The sequence below is a fragment of the Epinephelus fuscoguttatus genome, linkage group LG8 (assembly GCF_011397635.1).
Source record: "Epinephelus fuscoguttatus linkage group LG8, E.fuscoguttatus.final_Chr_v1".
In the NCBI taxonomy this organism is placed as follows: domain Eukaryota; kingdom Metazoa; phylum Chordata; class Actinopteri; order Perciformes; family Serranidae; genus Epinephelus; species Epinephelus fuscoguttatus.
Window position 1 is genome coordinate 23,013,111 of NC_064759.1, and position 16,772 is coordinate 23,029,882.

The 16,772-nt window shown below is 41.0% G+C and overlaps 1 protein-coding gene across 1 annotated transcript; it reads left to right on the top strand.

Moving 5' to 3' along the window:
- Window positions 1–11,196: 11,196 nt before the first annotated feature.
- On the top strand, window positions 11,197–15,462 carry cbx3b (chromobox homolog 3b). Its single transcript, XM_049584205.1, is given in 8 exon segments — window positions 11,197–11,229; window positions 11,232–11,408; window positions 11,410–11,454; window positions 11,456–11,514; window positions 11,954–12,094; window positions 12,168–12,324; window positions 12,748–12,908; window positions 14,225–15,462. Coding segments are annotated over 8 exon segments (894 nt in total). The 3' UTR covers window positions 14,346–15,462.
- The last annotated feature ends 1,310 nt before the right edge of the window (window positions 15,463–16,772 follow it).

The window sequence follows — 16,772 nt, forward strand, 5'->3', positions numbered from 1 at the left end:
AGCCATCACAAGCACTTAAAGTCTTTTAAAAACCTTGCAGTGTTGTTTACTATTGGCTCTGTGTGGACAAAAGCTGGAGCCCCTGTGTCTCTGCACTAACAAGGCCCATCTGAAAGCAGGAGGGGAAATATAAGCCGGCCTGTGCTTGCCACTTCATTTCCTGGCTGGTAAGAGCCTGTTTCCTGTGCATCAGCCTAAACATGGCATTTCATCGGAGGGACTTTGCCACTTGTTCCCCTGAGTTTCCCCTCCTCTGCTTCTGACTCTCAGCTGCAAACAATTTATTTTCAAGATGCAATGAGTAACAGTTTCCAGATTAGCCCCTGATAGGATACTAATTGAAAGTGACATTTTGGAGGATGGACAATGTAAATCTGCTTCATGTTTTGTCAGGTCCAGGCAGTGGTTCAAACCGAGGGAGTGGTTGTGGTTTTTCAGTGCTTTCTACCAATGTGAGGAAAGCGAGTTCTGGAAACAAATTTTCACACCCAGCAACTATTTCATGGCAAGTATAAAGCTGTCTGCTTGAGCAAGAGCTGTCTTGCCTACAAACAGTGGTGGCTTTGATTTAAATTAACTCAGAGTTGTGTGCCGCATATGTGGGACAAATGTTACACATCTTGCTTTTCCCCTGTGAATTCAGAATGATTAAAGGAGCAGTTGGACATATTTGGAAATACATTTTCTTGTAGATTCAGATGAGAACATCGCTCTCATGTCTATGTCTCATTAATACATGTCAGCTGACTATGCTAGAGGGCAAAAGGGTTTAGAGCTGTTCCAAATGGCCACACTGGAAGGTGCAGGGAAATTCTGCTGACATAATAAAAATTAATTGTGGGGACTTTTCAAGTATTCATAGTTGTGTACACATGAAAAGTAGCATAGGTAAAATGTGCACATACAAAACTAGAAAAGCACTCGGAGAGCGCAGACCTTCCACCAAGCAGCTCGGATTTCCCGCCATTTTATTATTTTATCCACGTCGCTTCAACCGATCACCACCAAAATTTTATCATCTGTTCATTGTCCCATTATCAACCTTTCCTGAAAATTTCATCAAAATACATTCAGAACTTTTTGAGTTATTTTGCAGACAAACAAACAAACAAACAAACAAACAGACAAACGCCAGCGAAAACATAACATGTCAACAATCTCACTTCTGCAGACCTAACCTGATCTCATTTCGAAGTCGTCGAAATCCAGCGCTTGGGCAATGAGTTACAGTGTCAGACACTGACAAAACAAAGCTGTCCTTTAATTTCGGCATGATACATTAACTGTGCTCGGTGGCGGCAGGGGGAAATGCGGCAGGACAAGAACAAGAGTTCGAGAGGTGCTGGATGGGTCCAACAAACATTGACTTTCACCCAGGAGGCCGATCCAAAAGATTATAAAGCCAAACCGTGTTCTGTTTTCTTAAACCTAACCATGTGGTTTTGGTGTCTAAATCTAACCACATGTTTTTGTTGCCTTAATCCAACCACGTGTGTTGGTTGTTGGTGGAAAAAAAAGGTTAATCTGTGTTGTACTGGCGAAGTGCATTTATTTTGAAAGAGACTCTATGTAAACAGTAAATTTAGTAAGTAAAATTTTTAAATTTTGTGTTTTGAAAGAAGACAATGCATGTAACAGGCAGAACTTGACACAGCATCCCAGAACGTCAACAACCAACATCCCCAGGGTACTTTGCACGTCATATCAGGACATGGAAAGTCCATGACCAAACATCAATATGTGTCGAGGTCGGAGTAAGAATGTGTTGGCAGACTTGGCTGATCACTGTGTGAAATGGGCATGATGTTTGGATTGTAAGTTTTGGAAAGTTACACAGAAATGGTTGGACACAGTGCCCCCACAAATGACTTTTGAAAGGCGTGGGAAGAGGGAGTTGAAGATTTTCAACCATACGACTCACTCTGTTAAAGTAAACTCGCACCTTTAGCTTAAGTATAGCACAAAGACTGGAAACTGGTGAAAAAGCTAGCCTACCTCTGCCAAAAGGTATGAAAATCATCATTATTGCTAAAGTAGAGGTCTCAATGGGTCAGAAATGACAGACCCAAATGCCAATGGACCTAGGATATTTGTCTCAAGATCTATTTGGACCCAAGAATTTTTTTTTAAGCTAACCTAAATTTTTTATACCCATTTGCCCATTATATTAGGGTCTATTTTACAGACCCGACAAAGACATTGATTAAAATTGCTAATAAAAATGCAGTTCTACTGCTAAAAGGTACTGTATGTCTAAACTGAAACTACACATACTACTTCCCTGTTGTCTTTGTCCACAGTTTACATAAAGGAGGGCCAAACAGAAGAGGTGTCACTACGTTTGACCTCTTCTCCTTCTAGCTTTTTTGTTTTTACCTCAGTGAAGACAACACCCGTCCTTCCTGAACTCTGCCTACAACTTGCTGCTGTTGCTGCTCAGCTTTTTTTCACCTTACTTTTACTCTTAATCTGAAGTCAGTGTGATGCAAGTTACACACAGGCCTTATGAATTTTTCTTGTGATCAGCGCTGATCGTAGTTCCTCTCAGATGCGCTTGGGTATTACACATAACGATAAAAAGACCCAAGACCTGACCCAGACCTGATTGACTATAATAGAATGTGGACCTGTATGGGTCCTGGGTCAGGTGTCAGGTCCTGGAGTCCAGATAGACCTGTAAGGACCTTTACTCCAAAGCTCACTAATTACCATGTTAAATGGTGTCCCTGTGAAGTTGCCAGGCAACCATCTGAGACTACAGGTAATCATAGCGTTCTACACATAATCCCACTTTTATAGCATTGGTTATCTTTGTATCTTTGTATCTCACTCAGCTAAAAAACGATCAATCTTTGAGGTATTCCTTTGATCTCAATGTAATCATGAGTGTGTTTGCTGTCATATAAACTGGAAACCGCACATACAATATTGTACATATATCTCTTCATCATGCTAAATGTCATCAAGGGTGTCAGATTTTAGGGGCAGCATGTGGCTAAGTATCATTTTCAAGCATACAACAACAAACACATTTCATATATTAAATAACTTTTTCCAGCTGTGGATCTTCTGTTCATTTTATTCTTAAAACCAAAAACAAATTCTCAAACCTGACTTTAGCATTTTAAGCCAAAACTAGAATGTTCCCTCCTCAAAATAGACTATCAGTTACTGTGGCCTGTCTCCATCAATTATCCAGATTTCACCACAGTGTGTTCTGAGCCTTTGTTCAGTTTGCAGGGTAATTACTGGCAGGACCTGCTTAAAGCTGTTATTTTCCAGATGGCAGGCAGGCAAGACTCAAGAGCTGGTTAGTCCCACCATGTGCTCACGCTGGAGCCTATACAGCGAGCACTTAGCCTTCAGATGGCATGGGGCTGCTATAGGCCTGGCTGAGCTGAAATGGGTCATGGTCAAAGTACTTTTGGCTGAGGAAGAAAAGCTTCAGATCCCCAGGAACCAGAAAGCAAATGCTCTGTATTCGAGGGGAAAAGCCTTGCATCCAGACCCGTGCAGACCAGACACAGGGTTTGATTGCAGATGGGCCGGTCGCCTCCAGCCAGAGGGGGGAAATATGGGGTTTAAGGGGTTGAATCCTGATTGGATGTGGAGCAGAGCTAAAGTTCAAAGCGTACAGCTGTGTGAGAGAGAGAAAGAGTTAAAGGTCAACAGACTGGACTCGGTGGTTTGTGGAGCCGCACTCGATGAGAGTTGACAATCAGCAGCTGCACAGTGACAAGGAGATTTACCAAGGCAAAGGTCTACACAGCACTCGAGGATGAGATACTGTTCAGCTGTCTAGTTGCTGAAAGGGCACTAAGAGTCTGGCCATTGTTTATAGACCTCATATTCATGTAATAAATACATAGAAGTGATATCACTTACGTGTCATGTGGAAACAAGGAGAAACAACTTGCCTGGCTCTGTACAAAGGTAACAAAATCCACCTACCAGCTTCTCACTTATGAACATGTTTCAACTCTTGTTTAATCCCAACAAAAAACAGAGAGTACAAACAACAATTATTTCCCGAAATGTCAGACCTTTTCTTTAAAGCGGCCCCAGTTGAGCCAATCCATTCTCCTTTCTCCTTCATTTCCCTCTGTCTATTAGGAAAAAACAAAGTCAGGGGAGCGTTCCTTGTTTGGGTTCACTGGATGGTGACGGGCAGCTGTGAAAGGGAACACTTAACATAGGGAGAAACTGAGATGGAAGAGGATGTATGACAAAGGCAGGCCACAAGAAAGCAAACAGTCTCTGTGTAGACAGCAGCAGTCATTACTGTGTGAGTAACCAGTACAGAGCAATCCATCATAAGTCAGTTAACGTTAGTATTTGTATCACATTACATCACAAACATCAATCCTTATTATAATCAGGTTCTTGCAAAAAAATTCCACCACTGAATCAGTGTAAAAAGCAGCCTCATTTTACGATATGTATGCTTTTAGATTTGGCTTACCTTCATTCGTCCCTTTACAGAAAAATTCAGCTTAGGTATAAACATGCAAGTCATCACATTTTTAGTAATGCAAAATAATGTCAGTTTTTATGACATTCAAAAGGGTGTATACTCACGTTTTCTCTCTAAAACCCCCTGACAAAATGAGGCCTGTAACGTGACTGACACATTCCTCCACGTCCATCTGAAAGGACTTAATTTAACTTTTACTCCGCCTCAAGTCAACGAGCTCCACCACCACAAAATTCACGAGAACAAAACACACCCAAACTGAGAAAAGAAAGAATAGCGAGGAGAATGACACGCAGAGAGAGTGGGAGAAAAGGAGAGGTAGAAGAAGGGGGGAAATATTCTTTTTAGGTTCAAAGGCGATCTTTCTCTGCTCCACTCTTAGTCATTCACTTAGTGCCACATTGGCCCCTGGGGGGATGGAGGTTGCTTGTCATTGGTGCCATTCACCTGTCAATCAGAGTGTTACAGGATCCGATGGGCTCCTTGTTGGACAGGGGAAACCCCCAGCCAAGGGGCACATGGAATGAAGTCACCACCTGTTTACGAAAGCAACAAAACCACCTCCACTTTCTGACTAGTTGTGAAACTGCTTCTTTGGCCCAGCTGACCCTGACATTTTACTTTGTGATGCTCGGGGAAGTATTTTCATTATTATCTGAAAACTCCTTCACACAGATGAGTCATCAGTTCAAAGTTGTGCCAAGAGTCCAGGTAATTTATGTCTATCAGTTTAGTTATGAGTTATAATTCATGTTTCAGTTGTGATGCAGTTGGACTGACAGCACATGAAGTCAAATGTACAGCACCACAGCCATATTGCACAGAGTATAATGGGGAATTTTCTCCATAAATATTCTACATAAAGACATTCTAGGGTATTCAGATGGTGTATGATGGCCAGAAATGACATTGCTGTAATGTGTCCTTGAGCAATACATTCAGCTGTAAATGACTGATCCCTGCCCTTCATAAACAGCACATACTGCATATGAAAATCAGAAACCATTGTTGGAATGTAACAAGTCTTGTACTAAAGTACACTGAGGGGGGGGGGGGGGGTTAACTTAACTATTTTAATTTTATTCTACTTTATACTTCTACCCTACTTTTCAGGGTAAATATTTCACTTTTTACAACCCTACTTTATTAAGCAACAGGGCTAAGTTGTGTCTTTGCAGGTTCAGATTAACATACAAAGCATATAATCAGTTTATGAAAAGTGAAGCATGAGGTGGGATATCTTAAAGGGACCGTTCATCCCAAAATTAAAAATACATATTTCTTCTATTACCTGTAGTGCTATTTATCTGTTAAAATTGTTTTGGTGTGAGTTGCTGAGTGTTGGAGATATCCGCCATAAAGAAGTCTGCCTTTTCTTGAATATAATGGAACTAGATGGCACTCAGTTTGTGAAGCTCAAAGTGTCAATGAAAATACATTTGAAAAACTTACAAGCAAAGTCTCTTTCCAGAAATCATGACCTGCTTACTCAAGATAATCCTCAGACCTTGTTGTGAGCGGTTTCATGTAGGAACTACAGTATTTTATTTCTGCCAGACAACACCAGACAACTGTATTACCACGCAGAAGAAAGCATGCATCTACTCATGGACCTGGCGTTCTCATTCACTGTTCGAACTACGAAGAGTAATGCACCACAATTTGTGTATAACTCACATAATCATGAGCTAGTAATCTGTGTATAACCTATGTAATAGGGAAGGCTGCAATCACATGACCAATGCGCTGACGGAAGTAAAGTATGAGTAATCTTCATAAGGAGGCAGGGTTGGGTAGGTGGATGTGTCACAAAACACAGGACTTTCTCCCTGTCTTTCCCCAGGAGATGGGTGTTTGGAATGTGTGATTTGTGTGAGGTTCGTGATTTCTGGAAAGTGACATTGCTATTGAGGTTTTTTTTTCAAATGTATTTTCTTTTCATAGCACTTTAAGCACCACAAGCTAAGTGCCATCTAGTTCCATTATATTAAAGAGAAGGCAGAAATCTCTACGACTGATATCTCCAACACTCAGCAACTCACACTAAAACAATCTAGATTGATAAACAGCACTATGGATATGAGGAAAATGTGTATTTTTGATTTGGGGTTGAACTGTCCCTTTAAATTAGCAAGCACAATTTAAAATGGTTACTTCAGTACTCAAAACATTTAAGGTCTGCAAATTAAAAACTTCTGATCGAAACTTGTCGTGAAATGAATACCCTGAAGATACATTCCTACTGTATTCATTACCCGTAACTTTATAGACAGAAAGCATAGCAGTACCTACCCCCTCAAGCCCTCCATGCCAGAACAAGGTATAGAATAACACAGAGGAAAGTATCTGGGGGCACCATAATTGTTCAGAAACAAGAGACATATTTCCGCAAGCAATCCCAGGTGGTCTGCCGTCCCACGTCCTCTGATACTCATGAAAAGTCATTTTTCTCTCTGCTGCATTCATACCGAGGACATAAACTGCACTGGAGTCCGTCGCACCAGACCTAGATTGATTCAGTGTGTGACTCTGAATGTGATCTGAGGACAGCGTGTAGAGCTGATGAAGGTGCTGAGGGCTCCCGCAGTGGAGGCAGAGTTGGTGACAGTAAAGCATCTCAGCTCTCACACTGCGGCCTTTACTCCAAATGTGCTGTTGCATGTGTGTGTGTTTGCATTACATGTGGGAATGATCTCTAAGAAAACACTATGTAAATATGTGGCCAATCAATCAGTCAATCGGTCAGTCATGAACTCATGTAAATCACGTTCCCCTCAGACCAGCCATCAATATTACTGTTTCACTGCTTCTTACACAACCAGATTAATGCTTGTTACGAAAAACAGGACCGACGTGAATGTCCGCGCCCCGGCTGTAACCCGAGAGCCTCAAGGTGGTACTGAGGGAACGCCAGGGGCCCAGAGTGTGAAAAGGGTCCAGTCAGGCTTGGCCTGAGCCACACAGACCACTACTCACTCCATCCACAGCCTCTCACAGCGGGATCCAGCCATCTGGACTCATTTCGGCGCTAACAGGGTGGCTCTCAAGGCCCATCTGTATGAGGGCTGCATTCACAGTGGGCCCCAAGAATGTGCTTGTCTGGGAGAGAACCGGGCAGATTTAAGGGATGATGGTGCAATGCGATATATCTTTTCACCCCGTACACTGGAGCATGTCATTTCATCAACATCTGTATTTCATTTTTAGTGCCCTGGTCAATCTTGGGTTCAGTCTGTTTGTTTTTAGGCACAAAAATAGGCCTCAAATCACTTGGTTATTGCCTGTTGTTGAGTCAGATACAAACACATGCAAGACATGAAATATGTTTTATAAAACATCTCAAATCTTTCTTCCCTTAAACTCAAACTACAATCCAGAATGGTATAGAAATGTTTTCATGATTCCAGAATAGCTGAAAACAGATGATAATACAGATTTTTCTGTATTTGTGTCATCAGTTAACTTATAGTCACTGATAGCTGTAACATCTCACAGCCCACTCTCATCATATTTCCTGTCTAGATCTTCACTGTCAGAAGATCAGAAATTATCGTCCCGTGTTTCTGAGCATTGCCACGCTGTGTTACCCAGCTAAAGTAACCTACCGTCTTTCCAGAGTTTGGTTAAGACAGCCCAAAGGGGTCCATACTGTAGCAGAGCAGTAAATCCAGACAGGCCCTTGCTGCATGCATTACTGCCATTCCCGCGCCTGCAGCGACAGCTCAACCCTATTAGCTGTTCAGTCACTATGGCAACTAGTACTAAAACCCCAAAAGAGCTGACAGGAAGGGGTCAGAGGGCAACAGCAGGTCATACGGCAGATAACCAACACATGTCTCGCCTTGGATTCTGGGTCTACTCACAGGGAAGGCATACTGTGACCTACTGTGGATAAAGGTGTATTGCATGGTTGACCTGGTTCTGTTGCTGAAACTAAAACAAAAAAGTACTTCTTTCTAATGAGGCGCCTATTATACATGGTTTATGAGTTGCAACTAATTTGTTAATGGTTTATAAATCATCTATGACTACTTAGATCAGTTATAAGCTGTTAATAAGAACAATGTTTGAGTTTCCATGTTGTAATAAATTATCTCGGGTTGGTTTATCCACCATTCAACTACTTACCTGTAAAACATCTGGTCTGCAATTCATTTATTAACAATTTATTAACATTTTCAGTGGCGGGATCAGCTCAGTCACCTGAAGAAAAAGTTTGTTACATTGTACAAATTCTTTATCAAATCAACATTTATAAAGTAATGCAACAAGCTGACTTTGTCATGGGGAGGTGGATGGGTCAGTGGATGGTGTGACAGTTAGGTCTACCAAGCTGCATGAAAAGCAAATGTTTTTTACCGAGACAACACTGCTTTTCGAGACAGGATTGTGCCCACAAAACACTATCTTTACCATAACCAAGTTTTTTTGTGCCTAAACCTAACCACACATTAACCGCAGCTTTGAAAAAAAGTAAAGTTTTATCATATCTGCTGCAAAAAGGTGTACCAGTCTAAAATATCCGTGGTATGCCAACATTTCTTCTGGGGACTGAGTTGGCAGGCTTGAGACGCTGTAATGCAAACAGTTTATTAATGACTTACATTTGTATCTGCAGAATTATTAAATATAAAAACCAGCCAAAGGGATTTTTTCAAATGTTACTCCCATGGCTAATAAATGACTAACAAGGCATAAGTAAATCATTTATTAACCATTTATAAAGACAAATTATAAACACTTTATAAACGGTGTCTTATAACAAAAAAGGTCTGGCACTGGTTGAAAATTTGTAAAAATGCTCATTCTAGGAAGCAGCTGAAAAAGATGTTTTTTGTTCACCAAACCGGTGGAGGCTCATCACAGTCTAGACGACAAGCAGAGGTTTTCTCTAATGACCTATGAGGTGGTGTGGAAAGATGTGCCCATCTGAAGTGGGGGCTACTCTGAGCAAAGACAGAAAATTATATTCAATTGTTGAGAACATTTTCAACACAGTTTTAATAATTAATCACAGAAGAAAACAGCAGCTTACCAGCTTTGCTTTATCAATAGAGAACCTTTAGTTTCTAATGATCAACAGTCTAACGCCTACATGAAGTATCCACTGCACTGACAGTGTGCCATGTATAATTGACCAAACATTGCCTTGCAACCTGCATAAGACCTGTATCTTTCCCCCTCTGAGACTGTGATCAATAAGCTCCTTTTCTGGATACGATACACACAACATTCATCTTCCATGCAGGCGTCTGCCAGCCTTTACACTGAAACCCCTTTTAATCACATCCCCAGGGCCTCCACAGTTTTTTTTTTATTGAAAATAAAACTAATTCTCAGGACTGTGACACATCACCATGTGCTGATTTTACTGTAGGCATCCCTGTGTGTTACATTCTTACGGTGCTGTTGCAGTGAATGCATAAGTACATTTCATGAACAAATGTGCCCAGTGTTACATAATCCTGCCTTGAGGATGAAATGGTATCAGAAACAACATTGAATCAAAGGCTCCAATGTGAGTCCATCTCCTGGTAAAAACCTTTTGTTCTACTGCCTTTTGCTCTGAGCTTTCCAGCATAAATCTATTCTCATTAGTTACCTGGGGTACAGGAGCTGAACATGGCAGTCCAATACAAGCAGGCAGCGTCCCCCAGTGGTGCGTTGCAAAACAGTGTGGAAGAACTGGTGGAAAAAAGATACAAGTTGGTCAAGTGGGAAGGCCTGTTAGGGGTGCTTGCTTGGCCAATCAGCAGCTTTGGGGCTTTCCATTGGCTAACAGGGAGTTGTCAATCAAATCCTCCAGAGGATGGTTTTCTGTGGTCTCCTCAGTGCTGTTTAGGAGGACGTGGAGTAAAGATCCCTCCGTGAAAACCCATGTTTAAGCACTTTATTAGGCTCATTCCCACTTTATAGTAGAATACACTCTTGGACTGTTTTTTACTCCTGTATGTAGTTATGTATTTCATGTGCATGACATTCCCTTTAGTAAAATATTGATAAAATTTAATAAGTTTTATTTTAAAAAGAAAAAAAAAAGAAAACCCATGTGTTTACACTGAAATTACAGTATCACAGCATAAAAATACGCCATTGCAGGTAAAGATCCTGCATTCAGAAGCTTATTTAACTAAAAGTGTGAGCAACAAAATGCAAGTAGGCCTACAGTAAATTATTATTAAAGTATTAAAAGTAAAAGTTCTCAACAACATTAGGCAGGACTGTACAGTTCAGCATAACATTATCTTCATCATATATGTATATTTTTACAATATTATTGCTGCAATATGAAGATTTGAACTACTTTTAATACTTCTACGTGATAAATGAATCTATAAAAAATATCATATTTCATAATATTCATGTTTTTATGTTAAACTCCTTCGCTTAGTGCACACTACAGTGGTAAAAATAGATGTAGTGTAGTTAAAAGTAAATACTAAAATTGTACTTTAAATTATAATATAATATAATATAATATAATATAATATAATATAATATAATATAAATGGTGAAGCTCGTGCATCTATTATTGTTTTGCATTAAAAAATAGGCGCTCACATCGATAATATTTCTAAATGCAGATGTGTGATAAGGTTTATGTTGCTTCTTCAGTCACAATGATCAAAAGCATCAAAAGAATAAAAAACCTGGAACCAGTTTATAATCCCAGTGAGACGTGCAAAGTGCACTCAGTCCCCTGCCATACCCAGCTGACGCCCATGGGTGGCAGGGCTGTTCCGGACCACTGGACGGGGGGGACGGACTGCTCTCTGATTGGTCGGCGGTGTGCGCGTCCCCGTCGTCTCCTCCCGGTTTTCCTGGCATGACCTTTTCCCTTGGCAACCACTTCCTCCGAGCATCCACGGCCATCTTTAATTTTAACTCATTCATGAAAAGTTGTTTGGCTCATGTAAACACGCCGAGCGACACGTTTTGCGCACGAAGCAGCATCGACGGCGCAGTGTGCATGTAGTTATCCAGCGACCTGCTCCAAACAGAGCCGAGCAGCACCGCAGCAGGCTGTCCGCCGAGACTAAGTAAACACCGAAAGCGTACGTGCATCATTGTTCAGTGTAGCGTCTTGTGCATCACTCAGGCACGTTTCCGCACATGTTTTCACGCTGCTGTTTGCACATTATGCTCTTAGATAAACTGTGTGAATGAGCTGTACACGTGTATGGATACTAACGTGTTGCGTTTTGGACGGAAGGAGAAGTGTATTGTGCTCCCGACAGAGACAGCAGGTGGAGCGCTAGAATAAGTGTGTGGATCATTGTCTGAAGGGCACAGCTGAGTAGTCACCACTGCCATGTTGATCTGCACATATCACAGCAACATTAAGATCAAAGTGTTCATTTATGACCTCACTGAGGAGTTTTATAAAACAAATTAGACACTTAAGTTTTGCTTTCACATGTTCGTGAGCTGCCAGCAACACCAGCTGGTTGTCATTCATTTGTTTGTGATCCATGGCAGGATGAGAAAGAAGCAGACTGCCAAACAGAGGAAGACTGAGGAGACTACAGTTGTCCAGGAGTTTGTGGTAGAAAAAATAATCCGCCGCAGAATCTTTAATGGAAGAGTGGAGTACTTCCTGAAGTGGAAAGGTTTCACTGAGTGAGTGCTTGCTTTTATAGTATGATTTTTGTTGTCACGCATGATGTTAAAATGTGCTCTCACCTCCTTACAGTGCAGAAAACACATGGGAACCTGAGGACAATCTCGACTGCCCTGAACTCATTGAAGAGTTTTTGAGAAACACCCATTTCTCAGAGGGGAATGAGGAAGAGCTAAACGAACAAGAGTTCATTCCTAAAGAAGAAATGACAGAGCAGGAGACGGAAATTGTGAGTATGTGAGCTACGCAGTGCTGGAGGGGCTGTAAATGTATGTTGTTTCCATGTTATTCACGGAACTTCCTCACCTAAATCTGTAAAAAGGAAAAACAACAACTTATTGTTAGGATGCTTTTTCTGCAGTGTGTGACAGTCTGAAAAACCAGGAAGCCTTGTGTTAGAAAGAAGCCGCGCTGAAGTCCAGTAAAACCATCTGACCATATTGGCAGATAATGTTCCTACTTTTTTAGAGTTTAAAGGCTGAATATGAAACTAAATGGTGTGTGAAGGTGGCTAGTTCCACAATGTCCCTGAAAGTGAAAGCAGTAAAAAATTTCCTTTTTTTCGCAGTGGGCTTGTACGGTAGAAATGCGGATGTTATCTTTGTGGTTTCTTCTAACTGCTTGTCCTCTGTCCTTGTCACTCTCCTTGCAGTCCTGCATGCAGTCTCAACAGCAGGCTCACACTGTGCAGAGCAACAGCGAGCCAAATGACGAGCAGTCAGACACCCCCACCGACCTCAGCACTTACCTCGAGCCTGAATGCATCATCGGCTCCACAGACAGACAGGGAGAGCTCATGTTTCTCGTCAAATGGTAACTGCACCACTTCCTCTTTTGTGTTCGCCAGGGGTTGAGTAAATGTTTGCATGATGTTCGCGTTTAAAGCTGTAGTCTACATGTTCAAACTACAGAAAGGACGATGGAGCATCTAGTGTCAGGTTTATTAGGGTGTTGTTGTAGGCACGCAGTGACAACCTCAGTAATGTTATGCAAAATGAATTTATCATTAACTAAAGAGACAAAGTCTTACAACATTTTCAGTGACCACCTGACGAAACAGTCCTCAGATTAGTAACTGATTATGCGAACATACAGTACCACCATGAAGAAGAAGCAGTACGCCCTCACAAATGCAGCCACTCACTTTTTATTTTTTAAACACAGGGCTGTTTTGGTCTGATAAGATAGTTTTAGTTGCATTATGGGAAGTGGAGGACCTAGTGTTTTGGAACTTGATGCATATAAGCCAAGGCAAGCTTACTTTGTTTATTAGCACCTTTTAATCACAAAGGGAATTGAAACTGCTTTACCTGATAGGACGAAATGCATGAGAACATTTAAAACAATAAAATAGGAAAAATCCATTAAAGTAGATTGAAATAAGATTAACTAGAAAAGTGTACTCAGTAGAGTGCCAATCTCTTACTGTATAGTCAAAATGGCAGCAAAGATAGCAAAAAATGGGGATTTTAATCAACTCATATCATGTCTAACTTTAGTGGATCATAACATGTCAGGTATCTGTAGATGCTTGGGTTCAAAATGAGACCAAACTTTTTATGGATATCAGTTTTTGAGCCATGATCAAGGCCAAAATATGGCCTGCAGCAGATGTTAAGACTTGTTTTTAGCAGAGACGGTTTCTGGAAAACTTGTGGACACGTTACCGGCCGGTTAAGAGGAGTAAGGTGTCCAATGACTGTGTAAAACGGTTAATAAAACAGGTTCTTCAACAGTTGTGAATTGTAAGAGATCCTTGAGCATGCAGTTATTTCTGTGCAGACAAAATATGATGATTGGTCCAGTAGTTTGCGAGATTAGCTGCCAACAGAGAGAGACACACACATGCTTACGCCTAGCAGAGAAAATAAAATATAATACAAATGGACAAAAAAATGATCAACCAGAAACTCAAATATCTTTTGTGAGTCCCCAGTTTTAAGGACATGCAGTGCTGAACATCTGTATCACCCCTTTGAGGCGTAATAACTGTCTGGATATTTCAGAAGTACATCATTCACAGACTGATTGCACTTCCTCTTCTCAGTACCCTTTACCAAACTGGCAGGAGTGTGTGCTGCTGCTGGAACATTTCTACAAATTTCCATTTTTTGCGTGTTTCCCCGCAGGAAGAACTCTGACGATGTGGCCCTGCTGCCGGCCCGCGAAGCCAGTGCCAGGTGTCCCCAGGTGGTCATCGACTTCTACGAACAGAAGCTGACCTGGCACTGCGGAGACGAGGAGCAGTGAAGTGTGCGCGCGGGTTGTGTACAGAGGCGAACTGATAAACAGCTGCGCTCTCACCTAAAGCTTAGTTTAACCTCCATCGAGTGTCCTCCTTCAGCTGACATTAGAGGCACGCTGTGTGAAATTACGCCGCAGGTAGAGTCTCTGGCAGGTGCGAGATCCTCAGCGGGGATGGATTTTATAGTGCTCCCAGTCCCGTGGTGCTCAACGAGGTCTTTGTGCCTTTGTGGAGACTGCGATGGAGACTGAAACTAACCTTCTGTGTAGAGCAGCTGATTTGAGGTCAGACTAACTTGTAGCAGCTTTGGTCTCGCGTAAGCGGACACAATCACTGTGGACATGTGTTTTGTTTTTATTGTTAGACAGTAAGTTAGTATTTATAGTCCTGTTTAGCTACATCTTGGTTGTTTAGTGTGTGCTTTATATCTTTTATAGCAACACTCTGTAGGCAGAGTGAACTAACAGCTGTCCGACCCGTACCTCCAGTCCATGTAGCTTTTAGTCAGAGCTGAAGATTGTAGACCTGTTGTTCGAACGTTTGGTGTTTGAACTTATATTGTGTGAGGTGTTCATAGTCACAGCCTTTACTGTGTCTTACTGTGTTCTTGTATGACCCTTGTGTTTGATGTCAAATATTTATAAAATGTTGTCCGCCAGAAATTCCCCCACATTTCCAATCAGCTGCTAAGTACCAAATATTTTCTCCTCGTGAGTATTGAAATATAATAAGAATATGGTTGAGTTTTCAAAAAATAGTATTTGGTGTTCACACAAAGTGACACCCTGACAGAATGAATCAAAAGTCCAAATATTTCTAAAATAAATCTATTAAGATTTACACAATAACCTTTGTGTGCCTGTGATGGCTAATAAGATTGTAAAATGTAGCACTTTAGATAGGAGACTGTCCAATTTTGCGAGGCATCGTCCTCCAATAATTATACAGATCCATGACACCTGTATCCTGATGGCACTGTCCTGACTTGACATATCTCCCATGACTGTTATGGGACACTCAGCTAAACCTTAGACCTCCTAAAACATACCTGCTACTGAATTACTGTAACCGTTGACCATGGATCTGTGAAGTCTCTGTGAATAAAGGAAACCTTTTTGTGAAGCTTTTCTCTTCAAGTTTTTTATTGTCACATTTGTCATATGCTGAATCATGTGAGAGAGTAGAGAAGGAAAAACTTTATTGCCTGCTTTTAGCATGCAAAAGCATAATTTGTCTTTGGTTTGCACGTGCGAAATCTGTTATTAAAAAGACAAAGTTAATACACATAGGACACATTAAAAAAAAAAACACACAAAGTGAAAGTTACATTAAAATGAGCAGCAGGTTCTCAATAATGAGGACTCAATCAAGGTTGAATGGAAGTGCTGTTTGCTGAGGTGGCAAACTAATCATACATTTTCTCTCCAAACTGATCAACAGAGGTGGGACCAAGTCATTGCTTGGCAAGCCACAAGTAATTCTCGTGTCTTTGCACCAAAGTCTCAAGTCCTGTCCCATGTCAAGACATGCAAGTCAAATCCCAAGATCTTAACTTTGAGTTTCAAGTCCTGAACAAGGCGAATGCACTCTTCGCCAAATGTAATGTCATCTTAACAACACTATAAGTTAAATTCACACAAATCATGTATGCGTTTTAGAATTGGAATTTATTTGTTATAACAAGTTTGTTAAAAAGTATGAAACTGTTAAGCTAATGTTAGCTAAGCAATAACTCGCTAACTTTGTTAATATTAGCCTGGACTTATGTTTATTGTGCAACTTCAAATGTCACACAAAGTTGGAGGTTGTTGCCTCTCCATCTGTAATTTTCATATGTGATGAGGTCAGAGTGAGAATGTGTCAGTTGACCACCACAGAAATTTTGTAGGTGAATTAATGAATCTTTGGTGTCGTTTTTTCCAACTGACACTCAGTAACATAACGTTAGTTCTTCATGGTTCTCTCCTGCGACTTAAGTGGTTGCTCTCAGATTGGTTCAGACAAAGTGAATCTGGGAAATGAAGTCTTGCTGGGTATGAAAAGTGTGAGTTGAATCACCGTTAGTTGATTCAGGAAATGAAGGGAAATGATTGATTCGTAGCCCAAAGATTTAAAATTAGGCCTACATAGGCTACTTTTAAATCTTTGGGCTTTGGGGAAGGTATCAAGTATTTTCAAGTCAAAAAGCTCAAGTTCAAGTGAGGTCACAAGTCACTGGTGTAAAAGTCCAAGTTTTTTTGATTTTGTCAAATCAAGTAAGTCATCAAATTTGTGACTGGAGTTCAAGTCCTGTGACTCAAGTCCACTCCTCTGCTGGTTCAGAAACTCTATGGCAACAGGGGAAAATTATTTTCCATAGATGTTTTCTCTGCTAGTATTGACAGTTTCTAAATGACAGTCAATACTACATGTGCTGAGAGGCAGTAGTCAGC